The sequence below is a fragment of the Glycine soja genome, chromosome 17 (genome assembly GCF_004193775.1).
Source record: "Glycine soja cultivar W05 chromosome 17, ASM419377v2, whole genome shotgun sequence".
Classification (NCBI taxonomy): Eukaryota; Viridiplantae; Streptophyta; class Magnoliopsida; order Fabales; family Fabaceae; genus Glycine; species Glycine soja.
This window is the reverse complement of record NC_041018.1, coordinates 19,344,501-19,356,509: the sequence shown is the minus strand read 5'-3', so window position 1 is coordinate 19,356,509 and position 12,009 is coordinate 19,344,501. Positions and strand designations below refer to the sequence as shown.

The 12,009-nt window shown below is 33.9% G+C and overlaps 1 protein-coding gene across 2 annotated transcripts; it reads left to right on the top strand.

Annotated features, from left to right (window-relative positions):
- The first annotated feature begins 1,719 nt into the window (after window positions 1-1,719).
- LOC114394056 (mitogen-activated protein kinase kinase kinase 5-like) lies at window positions 1,720-7,257 on the top strand. 2 transcript variants are annotated; one of them, XM_028355607.1, is made up of 10 exons: window positions 1,720-2,443; window positions 3,013-3,654; window positions 3,737-3,824; window positions 4,476-4,538; window positions 4,629-4,756; window positions 4,974-5,049; window positions 5,509-5,568; window positions 5,643-5,768; window positions 6,130-6,339; window positions 6,422-7,257. In XM_028355607.1, the coding sequence occupies exons 1-10, from the start codon at window positions 2,109-2,111 to the stop codon at window positions 6,569-6,571; spliced, it is 1,878 nt and encodes a 625-aa protein (XP_028211408.1). In that variant the 5' UTR covers window positions 1,720-2,108; the 3' UTR covers window positions 6,572-7,257. The 2 variants fall into 2 exon arrangements, with proteins under 2 accessions (XP_028211408.1, XP_028211407.1); XM_028355606.1 differs by having other exon boundaries at window positions 1,724-2,443; window positions 4,629-4,792.
- Window positions 7,258-12,009: the final 4,752 nt, after the last annotated feature.

Here is a 12,009-nt window from a genome sequence, read left to right as displayed (position 1 = left end):
AAATTTCTTTAGTATAGGGACAAAGAAATTATTTATAATATTTTTATAGGAGAAGATTATTACAATTTTTTATAAAATAGATAATGATATAACAAAAAAAATTTGAAATACCTATATTTATAAAGTATAATTGTTTTTTACACATTTTCATATTTTAGAAAGTATTATGATTTTTTTTTATTTCCAATACTATAAAAAATTAGAAAGACAAAGTGATAAAATTAATATCAATTTATTCTCTCTTTTATCTTTATAATTTTGTACATTCATTTTAAAAAATTATTATCTTATTGGGGAACACTAATTTTTTTATGGAGTCAAAAATAAAAATTATTATATTAATCATGTAAAAAGAAATCTTGTGGAGACAATTGCCTGCATAACCTCTCGAGTGGATCCACCAATGCCCATAGTTGTATATCATACCTAAGCAACTCCACAGAACAACCAAGCAATAATGTTCTAAAATAAGTAATTCATTAAGCAACGATCATTGAAGATATTTTAAATAATTCATAACCCACACACTTAAATGACTCACCCTTAAAATGACAAGAAAATATTTTTTTTAATCATAAGCAATTTTTGCTTATAAGAGCAACGAAACTTAAATTTAAGCAATCAAACGTGACATGTAAATGTTCTTCGATGATTAAAAAAATTAAGCACCAATTTCTTAAAGTAAACAATGAGCATTAGGAATGCTCTTATAAATTACCAAGTATAATAATTTTTTTACAAAACAAGAGTATAATAAATTTATTAACATTTGTAACATTTATTTAAAATATTATACTAAAGGTGATTTTCTAATATTAGTGTAGAAATTAATATATTTATAGTACATGCTTTTAAATTTATAATGATATTAAAAAAGCTACAATATCATATATTTACAAATGATCATGTACAGTGATTTTGTTATTTTTTGTGTTAATTGTTTTAAAATTTATATAAGAAAATAAGTTATACACTCACAACCTAAACCGATATATCTAATAAATTTATTGACTTTTACAATAATAATTATTTTAAAAATCCCATAAGTAACAATTTCTGATTAATTACTAATATAATTTTTTTTATAATGAAAGTACATTTCATCAAACTTAATTTATATTTATTACAACCTCTGATCAATTATAATTTATTTTTACATTCACAATAGATTGAGATTAAAGCCTATTAATATTTTTAGGTTAAATGTTATTTTTGATTCTTTTGTATTTTAATTAATATGTCACATTATTATCCTAATCAACATTAATAGATATATTACACTTTTCTGTTAACATATTTAATTTTTCAGCAAAAAATAATTAAAATAACACCCTTCAAAAATATAAAAAGATAAAAATAAATTTTTGAAACTGCACCAAAATAAAATAAAATATTTAAATGATAAAAGATCAAAAGTAATATTTAATCATATTTTTATGAACAAACAACAACACAAGTAAATGAAGATAGTGAATTAGATTTTAGAATAGATGATGATGCAAATTATACAACATAAACAAGGTAAGAAAGGAAACTGAAAAGATATGAACAACAAGAACAACAGTTGACAATAACTACAGCATCTAAAATAGCACAATTTCACACACTTTGGTAAAATAATTGTTATGTTGGGAAAACAAAAACAAAACGAGCTAGAACTTTTATGTTCTCTCTTATTCTCTGTGCCAACAGAGAAAAAGATGAGACGAGAGAGACCTTGACTCGGTTAAAGGAAAAAAAAAAAAAAAAGTTATAATATTTTGACTTTGTGTAAAAGGGGCTTTTGTTTTTAAGTCTTCCTCTTCGTTAATAAAGCCATCTTCTTCTTCAATCATCGTTGTTGCTGCAAAAAAAAAAGTAAAAGCAATTGAAGAAGAGGGAAAAAATAGTTCTCTTTCGTTGCTTAATTTCTAGAACCGCGAAAAAGTGCGAAACGTTTCCAAAACGATGGTTGTGTTGGTAAACAATTTGCATTGCGCTCCGAAAACGACGACGTCGTCGTCGTCGTCTCCGCGAACCACATTGTTATGAAGTGAGAGGGTTTGTTACTTTGTTTTGGTTTGGTTCGGTTCGGTTCGGTTCGGTTCTGTGGTGGAAAGACAAAAGCCATGAGGTGGTTGCCCACGCTTTCGTTCTCGCCTTCTTCGAATCCTTCTTCTTCGTCTTCGTCTTCGTCGTCGTTATCTTTGTCTTCTTCTTCTGCCGCCCCCGACCACCGCCGGAAGGCATGGATCTTCGGAAATTCGGCGAAGAAGCGCACCTGCCACGTCGGCGATCACGACGAAGATGCACTGGTTTCTTCCCCCGGCACGCCTCAGCCGTTGCCCCTGCCGGAGCTCGCTGTCTCCGCCGCCGTGCTCCGTCAGCGAGACGGCGAGTGCCGTCTTCCTTCGCCCAAGGATGCTGCACCCTCCACCACCACCACCGGCTTTCGGATGCGGAGGTTGATTTTTCAATTTTGCCTTTGTTTTCTTCAACCAATTTTTTTTTTTTAATGTTTTTCAATTGTGTTAGGGAAGTTGCGTATTCAATTCAATTATCATTGATTTCCTTCATTTCTTTAGTTTAGATTTGCATGTTTTTTATTGTTTCAGATTGGATCATGAGATTGAGATGCATATGTTTGTGCGTATAATTGAAAGTTTATGACACTATTTGCATAAACTTTTCTATAAACACTTATATGCGAAGAAGGAAAAAAAAAAAAGAAGGTAAAATTAATAGAGTTTCTCTCGTAAGTTAAACTTAACTTATGCATCTGAGTTTCTGGAGAAGTTAGATCAGCGATCTCCTACAAATGCTAAGTGTGCAGAAGTTGATTTTAATTTATGAGAAAAGCTCAATTCGTTTTACATTTCTTAGTTTCTTCCCTTATAAATGTTTATCCAGAAGTTTATTCAGACATGATTGCTTATGCATTGTGGTTTTGTACTGTGCCTTGCCATGTGTTTGAGGAAGAGATTTCAACGGTGAGTTTGCTAACCTATTTGGCTGAATCTTGTATTGTAACAGTGTTTTTGCTAGCCAAGAGACAAGAAGGAATATGGAGCAGGCAGAAACTAGGTCATCGAGAATGGTGCAGCAAGATGCAAGTGGTTGCCGTGAGAGTGCTCGAGATAATAGTAATAATAACTTGGTGAATGTCCCTCATAGGAGGAGTATTTCGGGTAGTCCTTCAATGAGTCCTCAGAAAACAAGGAATGGTGATTTTGTGCCATATTATTATGCGTGTCCAAAAGGAAATCAGTTCTGGTCCACACCAGAAATGCCTACCTGTGATGCAGGGTTGCTACCTCCTGCCTTCTTTGATTTATCCGCGTTAAGCACAGAAACTTCTCTTTCTCCCAATTCCCATCAAAGTCCACAAAGAAAAAGTCCCCAGAAACACACCAGAACTTTTAGTGGACCTCCATCCCCCATACATCCCATGTTATCACTCGAGATCCCAACAGTGCGCCACGAAAATAATGCTCCTCCTGTCGCTGTTCACCCCTTGCCCCTGCCTCCCAGGGCTGGCTTGACCTCGCCGCCTGCTGCCGCTACCTTTTCCCACGCCATGGTTAAGTCAGAATCGCTGCCAATGAAAAGCCAATGGAAGAAAGGGAAACTTATTGGGCGTGGGACGTTTGGAAGCGTTTATGTCGCAACCAATAGGTTCGTAAATGTTTCATGAGTATTTTAAGATCTTCTGTTGTCTTTTTTCTAAGGCTCTGAAACAGATGTTGCTTCTTGACAGGGAAACCGGAGCATTATGTGCAATGAAGGAAGTAGAATTATTTCCTGATGATCCAAAATCTGCTGAGTGTATAAAGCAGTTAGAGCAGGTTGGTTGTCCACTACTTGCTTTTTGCCACTGTCTATTTGGCAACTGCGTAGAGTTTTGTGTGTCTTGTTTTTTTGTGTTGTTATTACAGTACATATCATATTTGTTAATAGGACTTTTACAGAAGTCAGTGTGTCAAATAATCAATTTCTTTGGAATAGTAAGTCTCTTTCCAATCCTGAATGAGAATTGAGAACACATATTCAGTCACTTTGAAGTTTCTTATTATATATGAAAACTGGGAACTGATAGCTGCGTGATTAAGAAAATCGTATAATTCTGCTTAGCAAATTTGCTTCTGAAATGTTTTATCATGAAACTTCTAATAACTAATGCAGCTACTTTATAATTGTAATTGTAATAAAAATAATTTTCGTGTTGAGCAGTTAAGATACTCAGCTCAGATTAACTAGTCTATTAATTTACCTTTATATATTTTTTTTCTATGCCTTGGCCGATATCATATATTTTGCAGTGACGCTCCTAATTTCATTTTAGTGTCCACTGTAATTGAATACTTGATGAGGTTATTTGTATTATTAATGGCTTGGGCTGCTTGGCTATATATATTTATCGTTCCATAATAGTTTTGAAGATATGCTATTTTCTATATCCTCTTTATCCTTCTTATTAGTTTATTCTTTTTCTCCAGGAAATTAAAGTTCTTAGCAATCTAAAACATTCAAACATCGTACAGTATTATGGCAGTGAAATAGTAAGCAATCTCCTACTTCATAATTAGCTGCTCAAGATTAATAATCATTATTCTGTAACAGCCTTAAAACCTTAACATATGTGCTTGCAGGTTGAGGACCGGTTTTATATTTATCTGGAATATGTTCATCCTGGTTCAATTAATAAATATGTCCGTGATCATTGTGGTGCCATAACAGAATCTGTCATTCGGAATTTCACTCGCCATATTCTCTCAGGGTTGGCTTATTTACATAGCAAAAAAACAATTCATAGGTGCATTCACAAGCTTGAAGTGCTTTACACTAACTTGAACTCAACCTTTAGAATGATACATATGCAACTACTTCGTTTTTGTTGGAAAAATGATTATGTTTTCTAGAATTTTTAATTCATTTTAGATTTGGAACATTTTGTCATGTGCTTATTTATTATTTTTTTTCATGTATGCATATAGGGACATCAAAGGGGCTAACTTGCTTGTTGACTCTGCTGGAGTTGTTAAGCTAGCTGATTTTGGGATGGCTAAGCATGTGAGTTCCAAGTCTCCCCCTCTCTTTGATTTACATTTTCTACTCAGTCCTTTTGCATTGCAGAGAATGGTTTATTTTCTTCCATTGAGTCTTTGTATATCTACTTGCTAATATGATTATCTATTTATTGTTGAAAAATTCCCTAGAAGAAATTGGCATTAGAAAATAGAAACACATGCCTAAGTTAAAAAGGTCAAACTTATTGCTTTCAAAATTCCTTTTCTCTTGATTGAGCTCAGCAATTCTATCACCCCTTAAAGCTGATTCAGTTGTTTCCGAATAAACTTCTTGCATAATAATCAGGTGCTGCATGAGTTCTTTTTCAATTTCATTGCTTGAATAAGTATTTTCAAGCTTTGATTCTTATTCTGCGCTGTTGAATTTTGGTGTTTCATCAAGTTTAATCTGTACATGAGGTGTTTCATTAAGTTTATAACTTGGGATCTTTATGTTGCACAGCTAACTGGGTTTGAAGCTAATCTTTCTTTGAGGGGAAGTCCATACTGGATGGCTCCAGAGGTATATTCTTACTCTACATTACCCTGTAATGTCCATCTCACACATTCCTCACTAACACCTCAATTCTCATACAGCTTTTGCAGGCTGTGATACAAAAGGATAACAGCCCTGATCTTGCTTTTGCTATTGATATTTGGAGTTTGGGTTGTACCATCATTGAAATGTTCACTGGGAAGCCTCCTTGGAGTGAATATGAAGGAGTAAGCACCTGAAAAAAAAATCTTGTTTGCCTGTTTTCAACTTTGCTATTCTCAGGCTACTTCAATAACCATATAGTATAAGATTTCTCATTGGTAATAGAATTCCAATGGTCTTGAAAACTACTTATTTAGACATGGTTTTATATCTGCTTCTATGAGAATATGAGATTCTGAAGTTTGGTAATGTAGGATAATGTGTCAACTTTTTACTTATTTTGGCAAACCTCAATTTAACAACCAGCTAAGGCATCTTTTAGCCAACTTTTTTCTGTTTGCAACTTGTGGATTAGGCAGAGATGCTATCTGTATACGGGTCCTTTTTTTTTATCTTGCTAAATAAACTTCTTTTCTAATTATGCAGGCTGCAGCTCTGTTTAAGGTTATGAAGGAGACCCCTCCTATACCTGAAACACTTTCATCTGAGGGTAAAGATTTCTTGAGGTGCTGCTTTAAAAGAAATCCAGCAGAGCGGCCAACAGCTGCAGTTTTACTAGAACATCGATTTTTGAAAAACTCGCAACAGCCAGATGCTATATCTCCCACCCAGCTTTATAATGGAACAAGCTTCATGGTAAATATAACCATTGTGCCACTTTTTTATATTTGTCAAACCATGCTATTTATTTGGTATTAAAATTTTCTTTTGTTTGCAGGACAAACCACATACTCCCAGTGGGCAATCTGAAAATAGATATGGTCAGTTTTCAACTCCCTGTGCAAAGATTGCAAAGGGTAAAGCAGCCGAAAGGCGAGGATTTCTCATTTCTTCGTTAGATATTCTCCCTGCATACTTTGACCAATAACAAAATCCTGTTATGAGCCTATCTTTTTGGCCTGACTTGATTTATTGCCCACTTTTTATGCGCCATTTTTTTTCTCTGCTGAAGTTGGGAATCACTCACAATAACTTCCACATAGCAGGGGTGTCACACTGCTTTTTTTTTCTTCCCTCTACTCTTGAAGCAGTTCGTTCCCACATTGTATATTGGCTTGCAAGGTATCACACATTCCACTACCTTTGATTGTCTGCGACTGCCAAAAGAAAAAAAAAATTATCTTTTCAAATGACTGTGCTGAGGGAAGTTTTCATCATTTATGCCAATGACGGCCCCATTGTTGTACTATAGTTTCAGGGACGCTCAAGTAGAGACTTGCAGTTGTTGCCATTATAGATTCTCTTTTGCTTAGTTTTTTTTTTTTTTTTTGAGGAAAAAAGGTGAAGAGCTTTTTCAGTCTGTAAGTTAAGCTGCACGAGAATATGGAAGCAGTTTTAGAATAATATTATTATACTAACTTAGGGCGATGAAGCAATTAACCTTTTAAGGTGCACTTTTCATTAGTGTGCATCCCTCTTGGTTTCATGGGGATTATCATTTGGTTGCTTAAAGACTCTCAAAATCTTGAGTTTTTAATTATAAAAATTTGTACTCCAACATGTTAATGCCCATGGTGTGGAAGAATAAACTGTTGATACCTTTTCAGAAGTGTATTTGACGCTCCTTTTTCCTTTTCCTCAAGTCAAGAAGGCTATAGATAATGTTGATACAAGAGTAAATAAGGTTTGCTTCTTTCGTTTATCTTTTTGGTAGGATAAGTTTTATGGTTGAAATGTTCACCCAAAAATAACTTGGGTGATTTATGTCGAGATATCAGAATGAATGACACAAAACTACTCATTATAAAAACTTCTGGTAACCAATGAGATTTTAATTTAGTCTTCAACTTTCGCACCTCCAAAATATCCATGTCCAAAGTATCACACAAACTTGAAAGTGATAAAATAGAAGCGAAAACGGTGAATCAAAGAAAAAAGTAACACAGAAAATTGAAAATTTATTTATACCCATAATCATATTGTAAAATATGAAAAATTATAAATTAGCTGTTTATTTATACTTAATTCTCAAGAATATATGCAAAAAATTCGTAAGATTTTTTATTTCCTTCTTTTCTTCTATCCTTTTATATCAAACACAACCTTGTTCATGACATAAAAGGAGAAGACATTGAATGCAGAAAGAAATCTATTTAAGCAGTTCAAATCATCTATCATGATACAAACAAGGTCCTGACAATGCCTACGTGGCATTGTCAGGGCTTACGTGTCGCGCTCCCAGCAACCCACTTTGCTGCCCAAAAATGTCTTTTCACTGTGCATTTATTGTTTTTTGTCGTTTTCTACTGCCGGTTCAGTTACCAATGCATTTTGTGGTCTCGAGGCACGCTGAACTTATTGTTTTGCCTCTTCGAGTTCCACTTGGGTCTACACTGTTGAAGCATTTGCATTTTTCCGATTTCTATTGTGCCTTTCAATTCTCTCCCCTTTGGATTTGCTCTCCATGGTTTCCATTATCCGCTTTGGTCTTTTCTGTCAGCAATCGTTTGCACTTCCATTTTTCTTCCTCATTTTTGTTTTTCGTTTTCAGCTTGGTTCGACATGTATGATGGTTTTTTACTTTTTTCGCACAAAAACAAACCAAAAGGTTCGACCTATTTGCTCATAAACGTTGTTTGTTGTTCGTTTTTGGCTTGGTTCAAGATGTATGATGGTTTTTGACTTTTTTTGCACAAAAACAAACCAAAAGCTTCGAGCTTTTTGTTCATAAACGTTGTTTGTTGTTCATTTTCGGCTTGGTTCGGGATGTATGATGGTTTTTTACTTTTTTCGCACAAAACAAACCAAAATCTTCGACCTTTTTGTTCATAAACGTTGTTTGTTCTTCGTTTTCGGCTTGATTTGCAGGTGTCATGGTATTTCAAGCAACAAAGGTTCGACCTATTTGTTCATAAACGTTGTTTGTTGTTCGTTTTCGGCTTCGTTTGCAGGTATGATGTTTTGTGTACGATTCTTTTCGATTTTTCTTGGGTGGTTTGTTGTTATGTACCATTTTGCTCGGGGTTTGTTGGGTTTTGATGTTGCATGTGCATCATTTACTACCTTTTTGTGGTTTTTTGATTCATAGCAACAACAAAGTTTAGACCTTTGTTCATTTTTTATGATTAGTACAAAAGGTTCGACCTTTTTTTGTTGGGTTTTGATGTTGCATGTGCATCATTTACTACCTTTTTGTGGTTTTTTGATTCATTACAACAAGAAAGCTTAGAGCTTTGTTCATTTTTTATGATTAGTACAAAAGGTTGGACCTTTTTTTGTTCTACAATGAGTTTATTGTTTTGTATACGAAGCTAATGGATTTTTCTTGGGTGGTTTGTTGTTATGTATCATTTTGCTCGAACAATCCGTTTTTTCATTTCCATGTTGGTCATTGTTCTCTATCTACTTGACTCGATACATTAGTCAACCTCATTGTCAATCCTGCTTTGCACCTTGATTTTGTTTTTTTTAGAATCCTATCTTTCATACACCCTCTTCATGTTTTGTATTATGTTGCATGTTGGTCGAGAATGACAAAGAAGCCGACAAAGATAACTACAAAGAACGGTAGTAAACAATATGTTTTCGTATACCCAGCTTTTCTATCTTTCTCTTTGGATTGTTGTGATGATCAATTTTTTTGGGCTTTTGTTGTGTTTTGATCTTGCGTGGTTTGCAATGTTTTTCTTCTGAATGAGTTGCGAGAAAAAACACGTACATAACTTCTTTTTTATTTCCATGATGTCCATTGGTTTCATGTGTTTCATTTGGTTATATATGTTTATATATTTATATATCATCATCTATCATCTTCATCTATCATGATACAAACAAGGCTCTCACAATGCCAACGTGGTTCAACCTTTTTGTTCACAAACGTTGTTTGTTGTTCATTTAGCATCTGCATCATTTACTACTTTTTTATGGTTTTCTCAGTTATCTGAACAACAAAACTTAAAGGGTTGTTCATTTTTTTATCATTTACTAGCCAACCATGTTTTCTTTGTTCAGATTATGGTATTTGTCTTTCTGCAAGCCAACAAGAAATGTCTTTTCACTTGCCATTAATTGTTTTCATCGTTTTCTGCGTACCCCTTCAGTTACCAATGCGCGTTTTCTAATTTTTCGATGTTTCACGCTTTCCATTGCTACACGCCTTTCCAGTTTTCCATTTTCCATTTTCGTTGTGCCTTTTGGATTGTGGATTTTGAATTCTCTTCCGTTTCGATTTGCTCTCACGCTTTTCATTAAGCCTGGAATTCGTTTTCAGCTTGGTTTGACATGTATCATGAGGTTTGAATATCGGTGTATGTGTTTTTGTTATGGTATATGAGTTTTCGCAGGCTAACAAGACAAAAGGTTGGACCTTTGTTCATTTTATCATTAGTTTATCTTTTCCTATACCTTGCTTTTCGATTTTTGGTGGGTTAATTTTGTCTGTCACCCATTTTTGCCGTTGTATGTGCATCCTTTATAAGCTTTTCCATTTTCCAGTTTGCATGGGTTAATTTTGTTTTCCGATGTATATCGGTGTATGCATTTTTGTTAGGGTATATGAGTTTTCGTTAATTTACCTTTTCATGTTGCATCTGCATCATGAACAACCTTCTTAGCAACTCATTACATACATGTTTTTATTTGGTTGCATGTTGGTCGAGAACAACAAACAAGGCAAAAACGATAAGTGAAGCACAATAAAGGCCGTTAATGTTGTCCCACAAACCTAACTACAGGTTTGTTTTTGAATTCTCTTTTAATTGCTTAAATGTTCATGTTTGTTCTGCAAAGATGTCCTAGAAAGAAGGCCTTCACAATGCTTTGTTGATGTCTGTTCTGCATGTTTCCCAACATGTTTTGTTCATTTTATTGTTATATTGTGGCCACATTATTGTTTTCTTCATGTTTTAGCAAATTTTTACCTTTTTTCATGTTTTGATGTATTACAAGTCAAACGATTTCAATTGTATTCCATCTTGGTTTTTTGATGTATCACAAGACACAAGTTTACATTTTCAAACGGTTTCCATGTTAGTATTCATGTCCGTTCTTCATCTTAATGCCACATGTGCATTAATTTGTACTCATATCTTGCAAAGAAATCCTCATTTGGAGACTGTCATGTTTCACTTCTGAATGAGTTGCTAAGAGAGACAACTTTGTTATTTTTATTATTACTTTGTCATTTTTTATACCCATATTTCTTGCGTTTTGATTTTCAATTTTGCTCCTATACCTGAGGACTTTCCTATCATACTTTTTATTTGTAATTTATTTGTAATTACTATTAAATTCATTTTCATTTTATTGTATTATCATTCAATTTTTGGATTATCATTCAATTTGGTCACAACATTTATGTGTTTTATTTTCGAAAACAGTCATTAAGTATTATTTTAATAACTTTTTTGAATATGGAAGGTCATACTTGGATGTGCTAGCAGGTTGGCAAGTAGTACAATCACGTCCAATTTAAAGCTTCATATCAATGCTGACTTAGTTATCAAGGTACCGTGTAAAATGTGTTGGAAGTGCACGTTCACCTCCACGTTCTTTTAATTAATTAATTTTATTATTTTTGAAAAAATTAGTTATTTTGAATCTGGTCCATTTTTCATCCACATTCATCCCATATCTTTGCAAAATATATTTGCAACCACCTTCAGTAACAAATCACGTACCCATCATGTCACGTACTGATAACTTCTTATCTCACGTCTGATAACTTCCTATCTCACGTTCTGATAACAAGTTGAGAGAGCTCTGTGATGGACAGACTCTATAAATAGGATGGGGTGCTCTCAGTTTTGTATCACCAAACTCACTTCTCTATTCAAAAAAAAAATACACCATCTATTCAGAGTGAGTAAGGGTCTGGAAGAACAAAACTGTCTTTCAGGTTCGTGTGTGAGCCGCTTCCCGTTCGATTTGCAATGGCTGGAGGTACGCTTGTAATTCCTTTTAATTTCCGCTATTTGATCTAAATATGCTCTTTAAATTTATTTGCATGTTTAGATCAGTGTATGTATATTTTTACATTTGGTATCAGAGCCTATTTGTACCTCTGTCTTGCTTATTGGGTCGTTCCTAATGAAACGAAAACGCCTTATACTGGTTTCAAACCCTCACCCTACAAGCATGAAAGGACTCCCTTTGCCGCTAAGCTACTGCAATTTAATTGTTTATTAACTGCAGTTCACGTGTATTTATAACTTCTGAAGGATAAATCATTTATGCACAAACTGTTTAAAAATTGTTTGTCTCTTAAGTTGTGTTGAACATGCAATATTATGTTAAATACTGGTATGCATTGGATTTAATCCTTTAAAGTTTATTACATGTTTAATGAATATACGTGCAATGTTATTT